Genomic DNA, 26022 nt, shown 5'->3' with positions numbered 1-26022 from the left:
GACGATCCCCACAAGGGAGGGGAGGATAAAGTAAAGATGCAAACTATAGAGCAAACAATGTTACACTTACACCCAGCTGTATTAACAACAGACTATAGATAAACATCGTTTGTATTAAATGTGTACATCAAAGGTTTTACCAAGGGGAGTGGGGGGAGGGGGGGTGACACCAATTGTAAAATTTACAGAGAAAAAAAATAGGGGGGGGGTTGACACCATGAGATGCCGCATCGGGTGACACCCGACCTAGCGACGCCACTGCCCATGAGAACATTTCCGGGGAAGATGATCTAGAATCTATATATGGTGATTTAGTGAGATGTAGTAATGACTCTCTTGGGGACACATGAAAACAAAGAAGTCACTAGACTTAATAGAATTGGTCTAGATTAGCGTACGGCTTGGTGTGAAGTCACAACGATATCTGTCAAGCGAAACACATAAGTACTAGGTCTAATCGTAGGCTGGAGAAACGGGTCGGGTTGCCCACCTCAAATTCAAACATCAGCTACCAGACAGATCTTACAATCACACAAGAGAAGTAAAGAAAAGACGCACTTCGTAACATTTAGTAAGTAGCTTACAATCACACTAGACAAGTGAAGATACTTGCACCTCATAACATTATATACCCTTTTGAACCTAACGATCCATAGGTCAGATGAAATAGAGTTTGTTTCTTGAACATGGCAGGGAAGGTTTGGTCAGCACCATGTCCATCCACCTTTAGTTTTCCTAACCATCGGAATAAGGTGGACTCAGGGACGTCCTGTAGACTCGAACCTAGGATCCGAACTCGACACTTTCATTCCGGTTAATGATTTGCCAATATATTTGAAGCTTTTACAAATTAACAGCTTATTTCAAGCTAGCAGTTGAGCGCTCTACAACCCAACCACACTGTTCCATGTAAAATTTAATAAAATATGGAAAAGGCTTCAGATTAAGACATTTTTTTTATTTAGTACATTCACAGAAGTACAATGACTTAAAGCATCACAGTATCTAGTGGCAGAACATTTATTGATATGTGATAATAGGATTTGTGATGATGTGGAGGGTCTATTAGATGTGTGATGATGTGGAGGGTCTATTAGATGTGTGATGATGAGGAGGGTCTGATAATAAGATATGTGATGATGTGGAGGGTCTGATAATAAGATATGTGATGATGTGGAGGGTCTATTAGATGTGTGATGATGTGGAGGGTCTGATAATAAGATATGTGATGATGTGGAGGGTCTGATAATAAGATATGTGATGATGTGGAGGGTCTATTAGATGTGTGATGATGTGGAGGGTCTGATAATAAGATATGTGATGATGTGGAGGGTCAGATAATAAGATGTGTGATGATGTGGAGGGTCTGACAATAAGATATGTGATGATGTGGAGGGTCTATTAGATGTGTGATGATGAGGAGGGTCTGATAATAAGATGTGTGATGATGTGAAGAGTCTAATGATGAAATGAAAATTTCAGACTAGACAGCCAATGGGGTAGGTGAAAAAGAGTCCCTCTTTCTCTGAACTCTGCATACGATTATGAATGGACTGTGTGGTAGGCATATGCCCAGCTGCCTTTATTTTTTTCCTTGGTCAAGTCAGGTACCCATCAGGTACAATGGTGTCCTACGGACTTTAGCATAAAAGCCAAACTCATGACTTTAGAGTTAATAATTCAGCACAGTGTCTGCATGATGTGATTACTTGATAAATAAATGATGCTAAATTACAATGACACACTAAAAAGTTTGATATCTAATACATAAGTATTGCATGACAAAAACAAATTTTATGAAATTAAAATAAAATTTTAAATACTAAGCTAATACCAGCATAACAGATCTGCATACAAATATTGAGATTATCTAAGATTTAGAAATAGGGTGAACAATTAAATTTACCATTATAAAATGAAAATTAGATTAAACTTTACAAAATATGTAATACCCAATTAAATTATGTTTAAACTTAAATAAGTATGTCTTCATAACTTATATTTGTAAGTTATCAAATGATAAAATTCAGCATTTCAAAATAAATAAATAAAAGCATATATACAAAATGAGAACAAACGAATGAATTATTAATTAAAACAAAATTAAGATATCGGGACAGATTTTTTGTCATTAAGTGATAAAAATGTGCCAACAACAGTTTTATTTATGTGACATCATCAGTTAAAAATAATACATATGCTTTTGTACTTAAGATTCGAACATACATCTTAAGTAATTTATGCACAATCATCATACAGAGACATCTAACATAAATAATGCACAAACATCATACAGGTCATACAGAATTGAAATGACAAAGCTACAGGTAAATTTATTCCAGGCTTCACATGATCAGGTAAGATGTGATGTCATCTTGAGTATCTCCGCAGCAACTGTAGACAAGGCTATATCAGCATGGGAGCTAAAGGCATTAAAAAATTCTTTGTAAGTTCAAAAATCATAAAGAGTTTTGGCATCATGATTAAATATTGATGGTAGAAGTTTTTAAAAAAAATCCTTTAAATTTGAAATAATAAACAAAACAGATTAAAAATATTTTAGTGTAACTTTTATACTCAGAAATTCATTCTTTACAGGATTTTAAAAAATAATTGAAGTAGATAATAGTTTTAAAGAAAATCTTACCTGGCAGTGTTAGCCAAAGACTGAATTGTTTTGGCCAGGACATCTCCATGCTTTTTCATTGAGTCAACATGAACGCTGTTGGTGCTTAGTATCCTTTTAATAACCCTTAGTAAAACCTTTTGCTTCCGTGGCTCAGCTGACTTGAGAATTTTACTGTAATAATCCTGAAAAAAAATATTTAAAAATGTCAAGTTTTTCTTCAATAAGAAATACATTAAACATCACAACAAAAACACAAAATCGGGGAAAACAATTTAACATTTTAATTAAAAGGTATGTAACTTTCCCTCAATCAAACCTCATCCTTTATAATAACATAATAAAGGGTGTAAGATTTCTTTGTCAGCGAGGAGAAAATGAAACAGATTTGACTTTACCTATAATAATATTTTTTATTCTACAACTTGATTTAATAACATCTAATGAAAATGACAAGTATTTTTCATGTAAAAAATAACAAGGTATAAGAATGAAGTAAACTGTGGGATAATTGATCTTAGATAAAAAAAATCACCCCCTCCCCTTGGTTTCGGACTTGCTACATCATGTACAGAATTAGTGTGATGCTACATTTTGATGCTGTAAAACTTTACATTAGGCTGAAAATTGTGTGTGGGCGTGGGGGTGATGATAAAAAAAAGATGGGTCTATTGAAAAACAAACTCATGTTGGTGTTGTCTACTTTTCTTAGACTTTCACCAACTTCTCTTCTAACGTATGTGTGGATCCATTTACCTTTCTAGACTGGTTATGTGTCATAGAGGGCCATAATGCTGAAGACCCAATTAATTAGAATTTTAATTAAAACAATTAGACCAGCATCTCACCATATTTTCTGATGTCATGGCATCACGATTTTCACCACCAAACAACTGCACCAACAGCGAAAGAGACTTTAAGGCCAGGTCATGAATTTCATTATCTTCATAGCACAGCTAGGGGTGGGGATGAAAGGGAAAATAATGTTAAAAACATGATTGCAAATGTAATAATTCCTTGGTACATGGTAATAATGTAATAATTCCTTGGAAATTACAAAAAAAACATAATTTGGTAAAATTAATCTTAATCATCATCTAATAAAACACTTATTCTAATTGGAGGTATTCTGAAAGGATTAGATGCAAAGGCAAATAAGATGAAGAGCATTTTTCAAAAGTGCAATATCCGTATTTCATGTGCTTAAAGACACATAACCCTTTTTAATTTTTTAAGTTACTACCTTTCAGCTTCTTAATAATTTCAAAACAATAAAAAATTTCTTCATTCACAGCATATTTAACTTAAGTTTGGCCCTTTAAAAAAATGCTACTCAGTTATTGTGTAGAAAAAAATGTTACCAGCTGAGTGAGTAGTGAAGTCAGATCAGTCAAAGACTTGTTGATCATCAGGAGCTGCTCCCCTAACTCAGCCTCTTTGTGTGCACCATCTCCACCTTTGTTCTTCACCTGCAAACAAATGGTGAGGGGGAAGTCATAGTGGTGCCAGTTACACAGATGGCAGATGGAAGAAATACACAAAATTTAAATGATAATTAATTAATTACAGATGGCAGTCATATGATGGAAGAAATACACACAATTTAAATTAGAATTAATTGATTACAGATGTGAGCGGGTGCATGGATTATTTATTTTGTATTATTTTATTGGGTGCGAATCTGTGAGTGAATGGTCCACTGGACAGCGGCTACGGGGATTCCCCATCCGCCCAAAGCGGTCAGTATAAAAACTGACTGCTCGGATAATTTCTTTTGACCAGAGGAGAGATGTAGATTGGGTCAGTTTCTGTGTGGACACCTCGTGCTTGCAGTGAGGTTGCTTGTGCAACTTGGCTGGGTGTTTTGTATATAATGTTTGTGTATAGTGTTTTGTATATATTGTTTTGGCATGTTAAAGTCTGTTTTGTTTAGTAGTGTCAGTAGTTTTTATATCTATTTTTTTTTACAATTTTATGATTGGTTCCATCTAATAAATTTAATAAATTATTGAAGTTTTTTTGTTTTTATTATTTAGGCTTAGGTTAGGTTTATTAACCAGTCTGGGTTTAGCCGGACTTGCACTGACCGGACAGTAGTTAGTTAAGCTTAGAAGGGTAGATTTTAGTGATCCCCCCCCTAGCAGGGCTTACACAGATGACCGTCATATGATTGATTAAAAACAAAATTTAAATTATAATTAATTAATCAATTAATGATGCAAGTTACAAAATGGAAGTCCAACAGATGGCAGTCATTTGATGGAATAAATAAACAAAATAATATTTATAATTAATTAATAAATTACAGATTCTAGTCATACAATGGAAGTCATATTAATACCTGTCATACACTGGAATGAGTAGATAAAATGTTATGACGGGTAATAAAAAAAAAACTAAGCTAGGCACAGTATAAAAAAACAGATTTTGGGAACAATTTAAAAAGTTTGAAACTTTTCACTTAGGGTGACTTTCTTTGGTATTGTTACCGGTCTTACAGTATCAAAGTTAAAAGAAGAATTACTTTATGGCAAAGCAAAGAGTTGTTACCAAAACATTGTATTTACACCATTCCAAGATGTTAAGTAATTAATATTCAGTCATTCCTCATCAAAGAAATCAGAATGTCAAATTTTGTTTAGCATTTCCAGCATTAGTCCAACAATGATATTCATAGGCCAGGACGAGACAAAAAAAAAATATAAGTCCTTCCTGGCATAACTAACTACTGTCATGGCTGTTACCTGTAAAGCCCTGCGAACAACTTCAGACACGTAACGCAGGATGGCATTGAGTGAGTCTAAGAGAGTCAGCAGCATTGATGTTGCTGTTTTCACATCTCTGCCACCCTCTTCACCCTCACACACGGCGTTCCACACCTCAAAGAATAAATTAGTCAGGTGATCAATCAGACCTGGGGAAAAACAGAAAAAAAGGAAAACTTTAAAGTGACGTTCATTATATTTTTTGTGTACTAAATGAAACCTAGAAGAAAGACACAAAGAGGCAGTCCAAAACCCCCAGGCAATGAGATGTCTTGCAGACACCAAAATGGCAGGTAACACCCATAGATAAATCATTGAGTGGGGTGGGGGTGCATAATGGGTGCTTAGTCCCACGCTACCAAACAATTTAGGAAAAAAATTTTGAAAAAATGTTTTGTTTTATTAAATTCATTACAGTATTACTACATTGCTTTTATGAATAGTAAGAGAATGCATGACAATATAATGACAAATAACAAAGCAATCTAAAGTGTAAAATATATATATATATATATATATATATATATATATATATATATATATATATATATATATATATATATATATATATATATATATATATATATATATAGACTTAAGGCTGGTACAGTTTTATGTGCAGAAGGAAAACTCATTAAATTTAAGTTTATGTGAAAAGATGCTGTAGCTCAGTAAACAATTAGGAACAAGACAAACCTTGGTCATAAAGTTCTCTCATATTTGTCTCCTTATGGCAGACCAGACAGTTCAGGACAGCCACCACACCCTGCATGACTCGGCCAAGAACATTGTTTTGGTGATCCTAGGAGTGAACAACACACACAGATCAATGGCCCAGTAGGTCAGCTTGCATACATTTTAACATCTCATTATCAATTCAACTCACACAGATCAATGGTCCAGTGGGTCAGCTTGCATACATTTTAACATCTCATTATCAATTCAACACACACAGATCAATGGTCCAGTAGGTCAGCTTGCATACATTTTAACATCTCATTATCAATTCAACACACACAGATCAATGGCCCAGTAGGTCAGCTTGCATACATTTTAACATCTCATTATCAATTCAACACACACAGATCAATGGTCCAGTAGGTCAGCTTGCATACATTTTAACATCTCATTATCAAATCAACACACACATAAATAGCCCTGTAGGTCAGCTTGCATCCATTTTGACATCTCATTATCAAATCAACACATGCCTATTAGGGCTACCAACACTATCATGTTAATTTACTTACACATTTTTTCTACTTGTTATCATATATCACCACACTTATTTTTATATTAATATACTACTTATACAAATTCATCTAATAACATCAACATCTTAGCAACAAACACATCAAAAGTCCTGTAGACCACATTGCCAACATTGTTATGGGCATCTTGCAGAAGAAATCAAACTTACTATTATCTTCCAACCCTAAAATAGTTAACAGGGTCAAAAACCTGAATTTTTGTCTCTACCAACCAAACCCTTTGTTATTCAATTTTTAAAGGCTTTTTTAAAAAATATCCAAAGTAGCCATTTCCAGCATAACAGTCATTAAATATCAAACTGTTGTAAATTAAAATAGTTCTAAATAATGTAAAACAAAAATGTAAATTATATTAAAATGTTATGAAAACCCACCATTAAAACTTGAAAAATCACAATAATTAGCCCCTGCTGCTCTATCTGCTTTATAAATAGACTGTCATGTTCTAAGAAGGATAGCATCAGCTTTAGCGCATAACTTGGTAGTGGGTCTAAATCTAGAAGTATGGGTTCGAACCTGTGCGTCAGAGAAAAAAAAAGACATTTGTTATTATAATTATATGGCTTTTTCTCATACATTAAAAAATCTATGGACTCAGCAGAGGCAAGAAATGTAGAAAACACCCTAATGTACTTACAAGGCCAGGAGTTTCTCCTATATGATTGTACTTACAAGGGCAGAAGTTTCTCCTGTATGATTGTGTGTAGTTGTGATGTGTTGACCTTGACATCTATACCAAACTGGTCCTGTGTCAGGTAAACTGAGGCCATGTCCCCAAACAGTTGTAAGGCTTGGGCCTTGGTGTCCACTGGTAAATAAACAAAGGTCAGAGGTCATAAAATTTGGGGTCCACTCAAGAGCTCTTATTGATAAGTAAAACCCTAGTTTTCAAGTCACTGGATGACCACCAAAAATATTTTAACATTAATAGTAGGGTTTATGTTTTTTGACAGGGTTATAATTAGATTAAAGATTATGATGATTGGAGTGAGGTTCAGGGGTTAATTTTAGACATAGTAGGTCCATTCCTAATCAAATTAAGCTCCCCTTTAAGACCTAAAGAACCATAGGGTAGATGAAGAAGAGTTTATTTGTTTCTTAACCTCCACATATGAAGGGATGGTGTGGTCAGCACTATACCTAGCTGCTTCAACTTTCTCCAACATGAGTCAGATGCCCATCAGAGCATCTTAGTTATAATGTTGCTCTGCAAAAGGGACAGATACGAAGTGCATAGGGACAATATCTGGGCACATATGAAGGACTGTATTTTCCCATCTCTGGCTCGTATGTTAATTAAAAGAAAAACTATCACGTAATTGCAACACTGCAATTAAAGTTGTCTTAAGATTGAGGAACACGAAAAAATAATAAAAATACTATTTTAATAGGTAATAAGTGTAACACTGCTATTACAGCTGTCTTAAGATTGATAAACATGAAAAAATAATAAAAATACTATTTTAATAGGCAATAAGTGTGACACTGAATTAAAGTTGTCTTAAGCTTGATGAACATGAAAAAATAATAAAAATATTATTTTAATAGGCAATAAGTGTAACACTGCAATTAAAGTTGTCTTAAGCTTGATGAACATGAAAAAATAATAAAAATATTATTTTAATAGGCAATAAGTGTAACACTGCAATTAAAGTTGTCTTAAGCTTGATGAACATGAAAAAATAATAAAAATATTATTTTAATAGGCAATAAGTGTGACACTGCAATTAAAGTTGTCTTACGATTGATCACCATGAAAAAAATCAAATACCATTTTGGCAGGCAATAAGTGATGTAAGCAGAGGAAGAATGTCTTTGAGTATGATGTCATTGTACTGGATCAGGAGGTTTGGATGCTGGGAGATTCCTTCTAAAACTGACAGGGCTGAGCTCACAAATTCTGATGCACTTATCGTAGCTGTGTGTACAAATGAGACATAAATCAGGTTGTATAAATATACATTCTATTCTGTGTGAAAAAGGCTAACATTTTATTTTATAAACTTGAAATAAAATTTAAGTCATGGTTTTTTTTACGTAACTTTAGTTTCTTTACTATAACAAATAAGAAAAAACTTTTTTTTGTATAAGAAACTTCTATACAGCATCACAATATGATTGAGGGGGTAGGTAACTCGAGAACTCACCAGATGATGAGTCAATATTTGTCTCCCCTGACTCAATCATAACAACATGACCTAACAGCTTGACATATTGGGTAAGGAACTGTGGGCTAACTATAAATCCACGGAAAACCTAAAAAAAGAAAATTGTCCTTGACATTAGAGTAGGCCTTTAATGGTACAATAATGGTGGGGAGTTGGTGGAAGTGACTGAGGTAAAAATGAATTTATTAGTTGGGGGAGTGGAAGTAAAGATGCTGATGACTAACTCCCTATTCACCTGGCTAGTCACAAGGTGATTGAATATGGGGATCAAAGGTAGCGAGGATTTAATCTGTTTAATCTGGACTGTGCTGGGATGTTTGCGACCTCCGACCTGGTCCAGGCATTCCAAAATTTCATCTGATGGAAAATTAAATATTTATACAGGAATAAAGGCATTACAATATATGCAAAAGCAATAGTAAATATTTTTTTAGTGACAGACCTCAGAAAAGTAAAGTGGTAAAATTGAAACTAAAACAGTACTAAATGGAAACAGTAATTGATATTATCAGGACTAAAAGTAATGGAAATAGAAATTGATCTTACCCATGACTAAAGGTAAGCGCTGGACTATTCCTGATATGAGCAGCTCAAGGCACTGGGTCAGGTAATCTTGGGCTTCGACTGGTTTAGGCGCTCTGGGTGTCTGGCGTCTGCTGTCTCTCTCAATATACATCACGAGCCTAGCAGGATTTAACATTGACAACACATTACAAACACAGATGTGTTTTAAATAATGTAATTTAATGTGCAAACCTATTTTCCTGTGATATGTCCCATATGCTACCATATCATTAAATTTGTCTTAAGTTATGCTACAATATCTAAAAATTTAACTTTGAACGAGTTGACCTGCCTAAACCAATTCATCAAAGCATTAAACATGGCACAAGTTTAATTGCAACTTAATTTTATTAAAGAACTTGGCACTAGTTGTAGTGCAATGTAGTTCAAATAACATTCAACTTGGCACAAGGTTACCTAAATAAACCAATCCTACCCAAACATTCGGGACTGAGTGGCCTAGCGGTAGAGAGCTGGACCGCTAACCCGTAAGTCTCGAGTTTGAATCCGGGTTCAAGTCAGTAGAAAGTTGCTGAGTCCACCCAACTCTGATTGGTATCTAACTCACAGGGTAAATAAAGGCAGCTGGGCATAGTGCTGACAACACTATCCTTCATATGCAGGGGTCACAGAAACAAGTGAACTCTACTTCACCTGCCCCGCTGACCTTCAGGTTTGAAAGGGAACTTTACTTACTACCCAAACATTCCCCTTGGCGCAAGTTGACCTACATACACCAATCCTAACCAAACATTCACCTTGGAACAAGTTGACCTACATACACCAATTCTACCCAAACAATCAACTTGGCACAAGTTGACCTACATACACCAAACATGGCACAAGTTGACCTACATACACCAAACACAATACCAAGCAGCTGAAGACCCACCTGGCCTGACAACAGCTAAGCAGCAGCTCACTGTTAACATGCACCATCTGGTAAATCACAATAAAACCTTTGGCTCTGATCACAGCCGAGGGGCTTTCAAAACATCGCATTATCTTCAAGCAGAAATCCTGTGGGCAGAGTGAAAGCACAGGTATAATTTGTGAACTAAGGAACATTTTTATCCAATCATTAAAATGGATGGAAATCTAATAACCAATTAATAACCAATTAAATTACCAATAAAAAATGTAAATAAATTATATTACGATTCCAGAATTTAGACTCAATGTTGAAGATATAATTATTCTGTGGTGACCATTAAAGTTTTGGTTTAGTTATAAGTTTTAAGTAGAAAAATTATATCAAGATTAAAAGCAGTGAGAAACGAAATACATACAAGGTCTTTACCATATTGTTATAACTGGGATTAGCATAGAATAGAAAACTAGGATAGAATATGGTTTAAATCTTAATAGTATTTATGGCCACACTGCTATATTGTTTAATTGTAGATTAGATAGATCATAATAGCTGTAATAGGAATAACCCTTAGTGTATTTGATTGAACGTCCCCTTACTAGATACAAGTCTGAATAGCCTGTAGTTGTCCCAGTCGTAAAAAAGTTCGAGTTAATGTATGCACAGGTTAAGCGCCCGCCCCTCGCGGGACTGCTGGGGTTAGGCAGGGTTTGGGTTACCTTAGGGTGAAGTTGGGGCCGTGCGAATGAATTAAGTTAGTTGAATGCTAGACTTGTTATCGTGTGGAAGTGTGTGTCTTGTGCTCCGTGGCAGAACTCTGTGCTAGTTTATTTCGTGTATTAAAAGTCTTAAAATCGTACGTGTGTTGGCGTTATTAAATCAAAGTTTAAACTGTTACCTCAACCCTCACTGCAGTCATCACCACCATCAAAACAAAGCACACCGATGACTACATAACACATATCCTGATCAAAATCCCACATATTTACAAAATAGTTCATAATTACACTATCCTAAGATATTACTTCAAATGAAAAAGTAAATAAAAAATTGAAAGCCATGACTTGTCCTGTTGTTATTTAAAAATGTGGTTAAATAGCATAAAATATAAGATGACTCCAGTGTACCTTGTCCTGTTGTTATTTAAAAATGTGGTTAAATAGCATAAAATATAAGATGACTCCAGTGTACCTTCTCCTGTTATTATTTAAAAATGTGGTTAAATAGCATAAAAGATAAGATGACTCCAGTGTACCTTCTCCTGTTATTATTTAAAAATGTGGTTAAATAGCATAAAAGATAAGATGACTCCAGTGTACCTTGTCCTATTGTTATTTAAAAATGTGGTTAAATAGCATAAAAGATAAGATGACTTCAGTGTACCTTGTCCTATTGTTATTTAAAAATTTGGTTAAATAGCATAAAAAATAAGATGACTCCAGTGTACCTTGTCTTGAAAGAGCCTACTGGAGTAACCAACAGAGGCCAGGAAGGAACCAATCATGGTGATGACAGCCTGCTGTATTCTGGACACCCCACTGGACAGTGCCTGCATGATTGGGGTCAAGCCGCCAGAGTCTAACAGGTACTGGAACAGGGATGGGCTCTGGGAGGTTATCCGACAGAGGGCCTAGGACAGAAGTGTTGATGTTGTTTTAGTTTTTATTGAATAGGTGCTCAACTATTTTAATCATATATTAAACCATTACAGTTGCAGCTATTTAGTTATTGATTTAGTTATAACATCCAGCTCTGTTCTTACATATATTGTTAAACTCTATAGTTATTGATATGTTACACCCTATTTTTACTATTTACTGATTATTTATATTCCACAGTTAAATATTTACTGACATTGTTATACTCAATAATTTTATATTTACAGATAATGTTGTACTCTATAGCTATATAATTACACATATATTGTTATACTGTATAGCTCAATACTTACTGATAATGTTGTACTCTATAGTTATATAATTACACATACTATATTGTTATAGTGTATAGTTCAATACTTACAGATATTGTTGTACTGCGTACTGCCTCTAGAGATGAGTGTTTGAAGAGATACCACAATGACTGACAAACATCTTGTGTAATAAATTTCTAGAGGAAATTAATTTAAGTATAAATTTTAATTTGTAAAACAAAAATATGACAGATTAATTTTGAAAAGCAATTACAGAAACTAGAGAAGAGAGGAAAACATTGCTAATGCAAACATGCTAATCAGCACATTAAAAACAAAAGACTCATAATTATGTCTTAAAAATTAATAAATAATCTTCCAGTTTTAACACTCTCATTTACTTTCCATACAGTGGCGTAGGCAGGGGGGGGTTAGGGGGGGTTATAACCCACCCCATGGACCCCCAAAATGACTACTTTTTTACGTTAAGCTATAGCTATTGACTTGTGTCAATATTATTTAGGGCTTAAACACTAAACACTTAAGCCTGGCAGCCTCTAGAACAACAATGTATATCATTGTGATGAGAATTGCCTGTAGAATTTAGTTATGAATTTTATTATCGCGCTAAAGTAAAGTATAATAATCTGGAACGCAGTAGGCAAAGGGAAAGTTGGCCAAGGTTAGATCAGTTAAGGAGTGTCGAAAGGGAGGGGTGGGCTACGTGGGTAGGCCTTTGTTGTCTAATATGATTGTAGTGCAATCGGAAAGCGTCTAGAAATGAAAAACAAAAAAAGGAATTGATTATTATTCGCATTGAGGTTCTATAATGTGTATGTTTTTACTACTTCAAAGCATTTGAAATTCATTTCACTTAATTTTTAAAAAGATAAGTAAACTGAAAATGATAAAGATGGCAGAGGGAGGAGTAGGCAGGGGTGAGGGGAGGGGGGGGGTAGAACCTTCAAAATGACAATCCTTTACGTTAAGTTACAGCTATTGACGACAATGGACTTGTGTCGCTATCAGTATCATTCAGTGCTTAAACAACAAACACTCAGGGTCGCAATAGGCGAAGGGAAAGCTGAACAAGGTTATCAGTTAAGGGGTGTAAAAGGGGGTGAGGGTGGGATGAATATTGGTACGTATCAATTATAAAATACTACCGGATGCACATCTGGCAGGAAGGCGTGGGCTTGACCCACAATTGTTGACACAAAACTTTGTGTTGGTAGGCTATATAAAAAAAACTGCGTATTTGGTTAAATATAGATGTAAAGCCAGGAACCTACAGTAGTCAATTTAGACAGAATAGAAGACCAATAATAATTTGCTTTCTTCTTCGTATAGTCGTGTTTTAATGTGTATCTTTTAACTACTTCAAGCAATTTAAATTCATTTTAATGATGGCGGAAGGAAAAAGGAAATTAAAAACTACTTTATTAACTGATTTCTTTACAAAGAAAAGTAAAACTGAAAATGATAAAAATGAAGATGGTACTATTGCTTTTCAAAGTACATTACATCAAGAAATTTCGATAAATTCAGCACCTTCGACTGTTTCTTACGCAAATGATATCGGCAATTTTATCAAAGGAGTTATAACAGACGATACACGGTTGTATTTATTAGAAAACATCTGGCGTCCTGATGAACTTTTAAAATTTCCAGCAAGCGGACAAAGAAATTTAAAGTTTCAATATTTGTGGCTACTTAGGTGGAACTGGTTGACTTATTCCAAATTACTTGATGGCGCATTTTGCAAATATTGTGTTTTGATTAGTTTGAATTATCGTGGTGTAGGTAGTCAGCCTATGGATAAGCTATCAAAAATTTCATTTTCAAACTGGAAAAAGGCAACAGACAAGTTTAATGAGCACCAGCAATGTGAGTATCATAAAAGAGCAATTTTACTTTCCCAAAATCGTAAATCGGTGATGGAGAAAAAAAATGAACTTATTAAAATCTCCTTAAATTTATCATAAGTCAACAAATTCAAGAAAATCGTTTAAGATTAGCGCCCATAATAGAATCTATAATATTTTGCGGCCGACAAGGAAATTTTTAGTTGGAGAAAACTGCTGAAAATGATGGAAATTTGATTTTTATAATTTTTTACGATAATGTACATGTGTTACTTGTTACAAAACAATAGCTAATACTAAGATAAGTTAGTCGGTGGCACCCACGAGTTTCTATTGTCACCAGCCACCAATACTTTACACGCACGCACTTACACATGCATATGTACACACACACACACACACACACATATATATATATATATATATATATATATATATATAAATATGTATATATATATATATATATATATATATATATATATATATATATATATATATATATATATATATATATATATATATATATAAAATGCTGGAAAAAAATTTGAACCCCCCCATGAGACGATCCTGGCTACGCCACTGTTTCCATACATGTTATGTTACCCATAGCGAGCAAACTTATTGTTAATGAGGCATGTTGCTTCACATTGATATGGTTGTGATGAAATAAACAAACCTGTGCATGAGATGAAGTAGTAGACACAACTGTTTCAATTATTTTACTTGAGATATGGTTCAGTACTTGTTCATCCTGAAAAACAATCAAAATCCGTCTAAAATAGACATCAAACAGGAGGCTGTTTAAGCTAACAAGTGCATTAAAGCCTTGTCAAAGATATAAATTAACATGCATTAGACATTTGTTTGGCAACACAGCAAGTCATTTAACCCTGCAGTTGTGGCGAAGAATGGGATTTTTATTCGCTTTTAATTTGAACTTTTAATTTCATTTGAAAACTTTTTCTTCATATCAATATCATGACTATCTCTATATTTTCTTTTTCACAGTTGTAACGCTTGGTAGTTGGAAAAGTGATAATCATGTGTTTTACAATTTCATTTATGGAGAGTTCCAATCCTAAATTTGTGGCTGTTTCAGATAAAAAAAACCACTGAGAAAAATGTATACTTGTAATATTTATATTTTTATTTAAAAAAAAAAATCAGGATTAAAAATTTTGCCAATCACAAGCTTTAAAGGACTAAATATTCCATAGATGTAGTCATAAAGCAGTTTGCCTACTGGTGTTGCCAAAAAAAATTAATGTTGATATAGTAATCAAATTTTAAAAATATTTAAATAATGCAAATGATTGAAATTTAAAAAAAAAAAGTGAACTGAAATATTTAATTAAGAATACAGATGAGCATTCACAACTTTTTTCAATTCTTTGATTATAAAAGAATAAAAATTGAATAAAATGGTGGCTGAAGTGTTACAACAAAACAATTTATTTGTAATTGATTTTCATGTATATATTTTCACTTTGATAAACAGATGACAACTATTTCTAGTTATGGAGTGCTTAACCTTAAATTAAAATATTTTAAAATCTAAATATTTGGAGCTTTAAACCTCACAAGTTTAATACGAGTAACAAGACAAATGAAAACAATAAAATGAAAATAAAATATGATAATTCAACTTTATAAGGGGTCATCCATTTATGACGTCCACACGCGGGGGGGGGGGGGGGGTCCGAAAAAAACTGACTTTTGTGGACGCATATGGACTTGTATAAGGAAAAAAAGTGGATTTTTGTGGACGGGGGGGGGGGGGGGGGTGTCCCAAAATCCAAAAAAATTGTGGACGTCATAAATGGATGACCCCTAATGTTACTAATTTTATAATCAACAACTAAAAAATAAATAAAAGTTACATTAGGAAGAAATGATAGGTTAAAATTGTTTTACTTTTATCAGACTTTAAAATATCTTGTTTTATTGTGTTTGTTTTCTCGGGTGGGATTTAGCTAATGGTATGGATAAACAAATAATAACTGATTATACACCATTTTATGTTGCAGTATGAATATTTAAACTTGAAAATAATATGCATTTCTTTTCTTTGGTTTTTCTACTCAATATTTTTACATTTTAAATATCTATTTAACCTGGTCTATGTGCTGAAATTTAGTAGTTCTGGATAGTGTTTTAAATAAAACTGTTGTGTTAGGTTTAGCTACTTACATCTTCTGGTGAATTCTGAATGTTTAAAAACAAAATAAATATAGCTAAATTCAGGTTTAATGAAATTCTGTCTTGCAGAGAGTGAGAAAAAACAAACAGAAATGATTTCAACATTTTGTGATCTGATGTTGTTAAACTTACATGTCCTGGTCTAAGCATGATGAACAAAAATGGGAATAACAACAACAAACAAATAATGCCCAATGATCTTACAAGCTCATCTGATAAAACCTTACCCCTTCCCTGATTCCCCTGATGACTGTGGTGTAAGCTAGAGATGGCACCGTCCACAATTCTACTGCCTCCTGTTGCTTTTGTTCCTGTAATATTCATACTTTTACTTAGTAACATAAAACATTTTAAAATTTCTCATAGAGCAAATCATAGAGTAACAGAAGTTATGTTATCTACTATGTCAAAATCTTCTAAGCTGTAACATGTTTTGTGCTGAACTTACCTGAGCAGATACCAGTGCAATGAGTTCACCAAGTGCAGGGAGTAATCCTTGTTTTAACTTGGTGTTCTTCAGGTTCTCTCTCAGCAACTCAGTCAACGTGGTCAAGGACTGGGAAACAAAAGCTCAAAATTTATTTGCTGTTATTCAAGTCTCTGACCCGGGCATAACTCATGTTGGAGAAAATTAATGTGGTAGGAAATAACACTGATAATAATAGTTTTCTGAGGAATTTTGGTATTTAGTTCCCTTCTCCTAAGTAACAGACCATAAACTCTTGAAGAACAATTTTTTTATTAGCTTAAAACCAACCTCTGTAATATTGACACTTGTATCCAGATGATCCGTGAAGTGGGCAACTAAAGCCATGGCCCTTGCTAATTTTAACCGTCTGAAATATTTTTAAAAACAAGTTTAAAATGGATTCTCAGTCCCACTTCTTGTTGAGGCGTCTACACCCAAGTCACTTCATGTTCCCTGCCTTGAATGTTTGTCACTTAGCTAGTATGGCTGATTTAAAGTATTTCCATCTAAATCAATTTTTAATGCCAAGTACAAAGGTGAAAATAATTTTGAAATAAGACATTTAGACCCTGAATAATCAAAGTTGTACTGTTAATTCTACCCATTAGGTGTGTGTGTGGGGGGGGGGGGGGGTGTCAAACATTTCAAATCAACAATTAAAAAGTCTGCTCTCTATCCTTACACTTACATATCTACATGTGAAGACTCTTTCATCTGTTTAGCTATTGCCCCCAACAATCCATGTTGTACCTGTATATAAATAATTGCTAAGTATTAATCATTCAGTTTATAAACTACTCAATTGGGGGGATGTTCAGCTTATTTTTTAATATAGATAATACAACCCAAATGATCTACATAATATTCACTTATTTATTTTAAAGGCTGAAATGATTTTTCTTTACCCCAAAAATGCATTGTTTTTTTTTCTAAGGTGGGTTTTAGATATTAGTATTGATAAACAAATAATAACTGGTACTTTTAGTACAGAATTTTTAGAACCTTCATAAAAAAATGGGATACACAATATTTAAAATTCTAAAATATACTTAAAAAATAACCAGTTAAATGTATATGCCTTTAACTTTAAGTAAACAGTAAGTAACCATAACCAGACCTTAATCAGGAATAACCAGTGTTTCTTCCAGACTTTTTCTCCCAGGGAGGGGGGGGGGGGGCACTTGAAATTTTCAGGGGGGGGGGGGGCAGACACTGTTAAAGGTATATATTTTCTATGTAAATTCGTTTTGGGGGTGGGGTGAGGGGGGACACAGTAGACTCTCTTTGAAGAGATGCCTGAAAGAAAAACTGGCAATAACCATTACCAGGCCTTAAGCTATAGAAATTACCATTGCTGTTGAGAGCTGCCTACAGGATGCCACACATATTAAGTAGTGGAGGAGGTGAATCCTTTTCTGTGATGGCGGGCCCTTCTCTGTCTGGGTGATGTTTTCAATTACAGCCTTGGCTTGCTTCTCTATTTCTTTTTCTGACAATGTACCAAGCTTCTCAACTGAAAAAAAATCTCAATCACTGCCACTGTTGTCTCATTTACAGCAACATTATTTCAATTTACAGCAACATTTGTCTCAAGTAAAGCAACATTTGTCTCAAGTACAGCAACATTTGTCTCAAGTAAAGCAACATTTGTCTCAAGTACAGCAACATTTGTCTCAAGTACAGCAACATTTGTCTCAAGTACAGCAACATTTGTCTCAAGTACAGCAACATTTGTCTCAAATACAGCAACATGTGTCTCAAGTACAGCAACATTTGTCTCGAATACAGCAACATTTGTCTCCAGTACAACACTGGTCTCAATTACAACAAGATTTGTCAAAAATACTGCAATCTATATTAAAGGTACCACAAAATTTGTATCAAGTACAACATTTGTAAAAAAATATAGACTGCAATATTAGTTTTAATTACTTAAATATTTGCCGCACCCAGGCAAAAAAAAAGTCAAAATTTTGATCTGATGAAAGCAGTGTCAGTCTTACTAAAATACTGCATTAGTTATGTTAGCCACACAGTCATACTTTGACAGGACCTACCGCTAAATGGTGGCACTGGGAGAATCTTCACATCAAATTTACATGGAACTATTTTTTGTATCTGAAATAAAACAAAATTTTAAAATCAATGAGTTTTAGAGGATTACTTGTTTGAATATTATCAAAATGTAAGGGAACCAAAACAATATATTCTTGTCCTATCATCATCATCATTTCCCGTTCGTGCCCAAGACACATGGGGCAGATGAAGTAGAGTTCTTCTGGTTCAGAGACTTTGGCATTATAAGGGATAGCGTGGTCTGAACTATGCCCAGCCGCTTTAGTTTCACTAAGGTGAGTTAGATACCCACAGAGCTGGGTGGACTTAGGGACGTTCCATTTATTTGAACCCAGATTCAAACTCAAGACTATCGGGTTAGCAGTCTAGCTCCCTACCGCTAGGCCCTGCCGTCCTTTCTAATTTCCTATGGTTATATCTTTTATTATTTTTATTCACAAAATTATTTTCCTTTCTGAAGAGTACTTTTGCTTTAACCTGTGATTGGGATGTAATGTTAACATGTTAAAAACCTAACCTTTGGGTTATCAACAAAGTTAACATGTTAAGAACCTAACCTTTGGGTTATCAACAAAGTTAACATGTTAAGAACCTAACCTTTGGGTTATCAACAAAGTTAACATGTTAAGAACCTAACCTTTGGGTTATCAACAAAGTTAACATGTTAAGAACCTAACCTTTGGGTTATCAACAAACTTAACATGTTAAGAACCTAACCTTTGGGTTGTCAACAAAGTTAACATGTTAAGAACCTAACCTTTGGGTTATCAACAAAGTTAACAAGTTAAGAACCTAACCTTTGGGTTATCAACAATCTGAGTGACAACAAAATCACTGTCATGAAATATCAATCTTTTAAGTTCACTGCTGGTGTCCTGCAGAGTTGCTTCCCCATCTGTTGTACTGCCAATTGTTTCCCTTGTTGTGACAGGCCTGTAAGGGGAGGTCACTCTATCATCCGGTGGAACAGCTGTGTGTGGTCGAGCACTGTCAGACATAAAAGTTTAACTGCTACATTTTTAGTCTGGTAACATTTTAATAAGGAATGAAACAACAAATTTTTTATGAAATGTCTTTTCAAATAATTAAACTAAAGTGCTAAATAAAAGTATGAAAAGTAAGAAATATTTAATCTTCTGGCAGCATGGCAGTGTTCTAGATAAAGAAGGTAACGCAATCAAGAAGAAATGCCCTGGAGGAAAACAGTGCTAAATGTTATTCAAATAATACAAAATATTTCGTTTGAGGCTGGCCACTTGTAATTAAAATGGTCACTTCAGGGTTAAATTAATCAACCTAGCTTGGTTCTAATTACAGCAAGCTAATAGAATCTTTACCTTAGTGTAAATAAACTTCCCCCACTTTCCATCCCAGGTGCAGTCTTAGGTCGCAGGTATTCACTCATGCCCACCACTGTGGCTAAAATATATAAAAAGGAGAATTGATAAAAATATGTCATGAGGTTTACAGTAGTACTGGTGAAATCAACACAACAAAAGGTGTGACGTACAGCTGTAAGTGTGTCAAAATGGTTAATTTATAAATTAGCCCTCTAACATTTCATGGCCAACATGTTCACTCCCAGTTAAGCATATGCTATTATCAACAGCCTTTTTTTCTTCCATTACTTTCCAACTGGCCAACTAAAACTGTTGACTCACCTGGTCTACTACTGTCCACTGTGTCAAGTGTCGGCCTCTCTAAACTGTGCCTGGTGTCCAGCCCCTTCACCTGCCCTAACACCGAGCTGACCCCATGGTCAAACACCGAGGACACACCTAGGGCGGAGGCTGTGCTAGAACGGACCACTGAAGCACCAGAAGAAAGCTCATGTGCAAATGATGCAAGCTCCTTCTGCCAGAAACTGTGACTGACCAGCTCTGTCCATCCCATACTAGAGAAAAATAATTAACAAGGCTCCATTGAAAGACAGTTTATAAATACATAAATCTAACAAGTGTTTAAAACATAAGTGTAAGAAATCGAATGTCGGAAGAAGCTTACCGCTGTGTTGGGTCTTTTTTTAATAAACCTTGTAACAGACTGAGAAACTCAGGAGAAGGTTTGGCAGAAATTCTTATTCCTGTAGTGGGAAAAATTATCGTTTAATAACACAATATATAGTACAGAATAAGTTGTAAGTAAACTTAAGCTTAATTTTAATAGCATCAATAAAATTACATTTTTTAAAATTAATTCATGAAAATTCCAGCACATGCATTCATGCTAAAGTATACAAACAATCCCAAAAAGTAAAAAAATATAAAACAAGATCAGTCTCTTAATAATATCTCATCCTGACTTGAAATTTCCCAATTTTTTTTTAATAGTGTAAGTTGAGGAAAAAACCATTCAATGCGCTGGAATACTAGATACAATCCTTGTAAAATGACTATTTGGCACAGAATTTTTTTTTGATGTATACAAATAAAGAAAAACTACCTTTAACTTTTGGAATCGAGAAATCTTTATTGAGAACTCTGTCTTTGATGTGCTCTTCAGACTCAGCATAAAATGGAGGATAACCTATGATGTTTCAAACAATACAGTGATTTAAATTCTGTTTTTTTTTTATAAGACATTATAAGGATTGTTACATTTTCTACTGTTAAATAGTGCTTTAATTTAGAGTTAAATAAGGGCTGTTATAGTAGAACTGTTACCAGCAAACATTTGGTATAGCACACAGCCCAGGGACCAAAGATCACTTAGCACATTAGGTTGTGCCCCTTGGATGAGTTCAGGGGCCATGTACACCAGAGAACCTTTCGAAGCAGTAGAAGATAATAATTAATTTCATCAGAAAACATTCAGGCAAAAATGAATTTCCTAGATTTTAAATATGTAAATTATGTTGCTTTCGTGAGGTAATATTAACTAATTTAATGAGCATCCAATCAATGATTTTTATAAGGATAATTTTTCAGATTTTTAGTGGAAGGTCTAACTCTTTGGTTAATAAGAACGCTGTAATATAATTTTAAAATAATTTCATAACATTTAGCTATTGAAAAAAAATTCATTGTAACTATTATACCATGTTACTTTTTAATGAAAGCAGTAAAAGGCAATTTAAAAATTGGTGACTAAAATAAAAACATTTGCAAAAGCAAATCCAACCTGAACACTTGTTATATCTCATCATTTCCTCTATGGTCAATGAATTCCATTGTTCACCGGCCTCAGCAAACTTGATAAACAATTCCTCCAGATTTTCACCTTCACATTTTGACAGACCAAAGTCAGCATATTTTAAAACACCTGCTGTGTCTAGCAATATCTGGACAAAAAACAATGTCAGTACTTTAACACATCTTTACACTTGCAACATGTGTACTATACATGTCTAAAAAAGAAAACTCTCAGCAAGTTAGTATACATGTTCTGCTGGAAAATGTTTTAAATAACATTTACTTGCTGAGATTATTTTCCTAGACATGTATAGTATATACATTGCTAGTGTTTTTTAGGTTTTAGTGATAATATAAGGATGATAAAACATGATACACCAGACACTTGAATGGAATCACCAGGGAAACCGAAAGAGAGAGCGCCCAAGACAGACCTAAAGATGGAGTCTTCTTGAAGAACTGAAAACAGCAGGAATGTCTAGGGAGACTGCAAAATTAACATCAGCGACTGGACAAAATGGAGGGGTATGGTTGAGGCCCTATGCTCCACAAGGAGCAAAGAGGATTAGGTCAAGTCAAGATAAAACATGATAGACATTTGATGTAAAAAAAATGTCATCGTAAAATAAATCTGAAAGTAAATTTTTTTATTTTTAATGACTGGGAAATTCTAATGATCATAACTAGTATGATAATGGATCAAATGGTTGTGAGTTGATATAATGTTATTACCTTGCTGGGACGAAGATCATGAAACAAAACATTTAAAGAGTGAATGTAGTGTAATCCTGTCACCAGCTGAACACCAAAGGATCTCACTGTTGATTCTGGTAAGCAGCCATCTTGTGCAATCAAAGTTTCAAGGCTACCACCATTGCAAAGTTCCACAACCAGCCACAGGTGATTGCTTGTTTCATACCATTCATGGAACTTTACAATGTTTTCATGTTCAATATCATGGGTCATGCGAACCTTAAATAAAATAAAAATTTGATTGCATGTTTCATATTAATGAAACTTAACTGTGATACATGTTCAATATTACATTTACAACCAGGAGAACATTGAACTTAATTTTTTAGAAGTGAGTAAAAAAATTATTCCAAAGCTCAGAATAAAAAAGTATAGCAAAAAACTCTCTTGGGAAAGTAAAGTAGTGAACTCAACATAAGAAAGGATTATGCTGTCAAAATCATATTTAGCTGACTTTAGAGAACTAAACCAACTAGCTAGAAATCATGCAATACATTATCTCACAACACCACCATATACAGATATGGAGCATATGGAGTAAAATGTACCAAATAAAGTTATACACCATTATGTTATGCAGTTAATACAAAATTTAAAAAATTTATTATTTAAAAAAATTCTGTGTTATTTCTTTTGCTAAACCCTTTTATTTTAAACTTAGGTTAAATGCTGTTAGGTAGTATTAAGTATCAATCAATAATTGATGCTTACAGTATTGGTAACCTCAGGTCTTTTACATTTGTCAATACAATGAATAGCAACAAAATTTATAGTTCCTTTTCGTCTGCCTTTATATATGATTGAGTGATCTCCCTTCCCAAGTTCTTCATACAACACAAAGTTCTCCATTCTGGTGAAAAATAGTAGAAGAGAAAGCAATTTAAGACTAAACAATTTATACTAAGCTTATAAGAGAAAACATAATTACATAAACATTGCAAAAAATTGATTCATTTAAAAAGGAAGAAATATTTTTAGTCTTTAATGATGTTAAATAGTCAATTACTGAATAAGTTAGTGTACACTTGCTAAATCTGTTAAGTCAACTTTAAAAAAAAATGTATCCTTATAGACTGGTTAATTAACCGTCAACTCCAGAGTTATATCGATTTGTTTTTCATAAAGGATATACTTAAAAGTGAAGAGGATAATATAAATATTGCAAGGCTGGTATCCGCAGGGGAAGAGGAAAATAGGCTGGCCAAGGAAATCCTGGCAAAAAACAGTAGAAAAAGAAGCAAGTTCTGTGCAAAAAAAGAGAGCTGTTCAAAACTGAGTCAGGTGAAGAGGTGTGGCTGTAGCCCTTTGCTCCCCAGGGGCCAAAAAGGAATAAAGAAGACATCAGGTGTGTGGCATCAAAATAAAAACTGTCACAGTGATTGGTAAGAAACGCTCCTGCTCCTACCCTTTCCAAGTTAAGGGGGGTACTTTTCTGCCAATGTGAATAGCGATATATAAAGGGTGAGGGGGGGAAATTGATACATCACCCCTAATGCCAAATTAGGTTGTTATGCCTCTGTGAGGTGTAAAAGCTCATATCAATCTTTACCTTATTAAATAAAGTGCATTAATCTGCCTTCCACTGAAGAAAGAGATAAAACGCAAAACCTGTCGTTTCAACTTTGAACCACAGTATCATTTGGCATGTCAGTTCCTTGTAGAGAAGCAGTGCAAAATCTCTTTAAATTCTATTCCTTCATGTTTTCTGGAGATTATAAAAGTTTGGTTTTGACTTGACACTAACAATATGCACAGTGTCAATGAGTAACAGACCATCCATAAATTGGGGACTTTTTATGATAATTTTATGGTGAGGGGGAAGAAAATTTAAGAAATTTAGGTTGTGAGGTCACACTTTTTAATCTACATTTCTAACATTATAATGGCAATGAAGACGCACTGATGCTGACTTTGACAGTTTTAAAACGAAGTGACTACTCGGAAAAAGATTTTTCTCCCTAACGTCTTCACTTAGTCGGCAAAAGATAGTTCTGCGCATGCGCAATGACCTATGGTTAGGGTTAGGATTCGGCCTAGGGATAGGATTAGGGTTAGGGTTGGGGTTATGGCAAGGGTTTTCTGCGTTTGTAAACACGCGCATGCAAAGTACCATCGCCACAATGGCAAGTTGTAGTTTCTCTCCATTGCGCATGCATATCTTTTTCCGGCTAGCATCAGCCTTTTTAAAAAGTAAAAATAAATATTACTGCTACAATGATTTTTAAAATAATAAGTAACATTAAGTTTAAGTGAACACATTTTAGTTTAGGCCTTACACAAATTTCAGATGATAAAATAAGTAATAAATTGGACTATGCCTAGGCCTACAAAATTAAAAAAAAATTAGGCCTATTCTCAAATCTCAATATTTTGCTGGTAGAAAAAGACTTAAAAGTCTTCAATTTTAGTCATGAATCAAATTCTTTTACCTTTACGATTATGTGTGAAAGTGCATTTATAAATGATTGAATAGCGCATTCAAGTCTAGATGCTAAATTTAACTCTAGTATAGAATCTAGATCTAGAGACTAGAACTAAATCACTAAATGGAATTTTGTTGATAGTGTTTATTAACTTTGTACTGACTGTTGCTAGTAATTTTTATCTAAATTGTGTACTGCTGAATTAAAAGTAAACTTCACAAAACAAAACGTTAATTAAATCCACACATTATATCCGCAAAAAGGGTTTCGAATAATTGTTTTAAATAACTGCGCTAACCATAAAAAAAACTTGGACTTACATTAATTTCAATTGGGGGTGGGTGCTAGGTGTGGGGGCGTCGACAATCATAAGAATCAGTAGCGTACGCAAGGGGGGGGAGGCGGGGTGGAAAGCAGGGGGAAACCCTAACCCGAAAACTTGAATACGCCTCTGATTATCTGATAAGAATGGTTAAAGTAAGCCCATATATTTTCAATATATTTTTTTCTATTAGGTCTTGCAAAGGCTACTTTATTGTGCCACACACCGAGTGTCGAAAGGAAGGGGGGCAAGGGGAGGGGTAAAGAGGCGCCTTTCTCAGATCATAGTCTATTTTCTTGAAACTAAATATCGTCAGATTTATTTTGAAATTTGGCTCGGTAAAAATTTAACTGTAGCAGAGGCGTAGCGAGGGGGGGGGGGGGGGGGGGGGGCGGGGGGGGGACATATGTCCCCGGGCGCCGACCTTAGGGGGGCGCCAAATTGACAGTTTGAGGGGGGGTGCAAATGAAAAGTTCGAGGGGGGGGGGTGCAAATCGAAAGTTTGAGGGGGGGGGGTGCAAATGAAAAGTTCGAGGGGGGGGGGGGTGCAAATGAAAAGTTCGAGGGGGGGGGGGTGCAAATCGAAAATTTGCTCCCGAGGGGGGCG

The 26022-nt window shown here is 34.5% G+C and overlaps 1 protein-coding gene across 1 annotated transcript; it reads right to left on the bottom strand.

Annotated features, from left to right (window-relative positions):
• Positions 1-1263: 1263 nt before the first annotated feature.
• Positions 1264-25217, bottom strand: LOC131941371 (serine/threonine-protein kinase ULK4). Its single transcript, XM_059300617.1, has 33 exons — positions 25100-25217; positions 24220-24375; positions 23382-23520; positions 22650-22889; positions 21907-22066; positions 21450-21551; positions 21229-21312; positions 20791-20869; positions 20448-20680; positions 20124-20205; positions 19584-19773; positions 18768-18828; positions 18060-18223; positions 17399-17460; positions 16999-17077; positions 16690-16797; positions 16469-16552; positions 14719-14793; positions 12288-12374; positions 11713-11895; positions 10287-10414; positions 9377-9513; positions 9066-9187; positions 8810-8918; positions 8434-8580; positions 7335-7470; positions 7037-7178; positions 6088-6193; positions 5371-5540; positions 3988-4095; positions 3475-3582; positions 2648-2811; positions 1264-2423 (listed from the first exon to the last, which is right to left on the bottom strand). Exons 3-33 carry the CDS (start codon positions 23517-23519, stop codon positions 2354-2356), a joined length of 3858 nt encoding a protein of 1285 aa, XP_059156600.1. The 5' UTR covers position 23520; positions 24220-24375; positions 25100-25217; the 3' UTR covers positions 1264-2353.
• Positions 25218-26022: the final 805 nt, after the last annotated feature.

The sequence above is a fragment of the Physella acuta genome, unplaced genomic scaffold (assembly GCF_028476545.2).
Source record: "Physella acuta isolate Inbredline_101_S28 unplaced genomic scaffold, ASM2847654v3 ptg000359l, whole genome shotgun sequence".
NCBI lineage: Eukaryota > Metazoa > Mollusca > Gastropoda > Physidae > Physella > Physella acuta.
This window is presented reverse-complemented; position numbering and strand designations above follow the sequence as displayed.

What these genes read in the sequence shown, in the direction of transcription:
- LOC131941371 (XM_059300617.1), bottom strand. Translation starts at nt 23,519, where the DNA reads ATGGAGAACTTTGTGTTGTATGAAGAACTTGGGAAGGGAGATCACTCA. An exon ending in GAGATATAACAAGTGTTCAG is followed by an intron (nt 21,552 to 21,906) that starts GTTGGATTTGCT and finishes CTGCTTCGAAAG; the next exon opens with GTTCTCTGGTGTACATGGCC. An exon ending in CTCGATTCCAAAAGTTAAAG is followed by an intron (nt 20,870 to 21,228) that starts GTAGTTTTTCTT and finishes TTCCCACTACAG; the next exon opens with GAATAAGAATTTCTGCCAAA.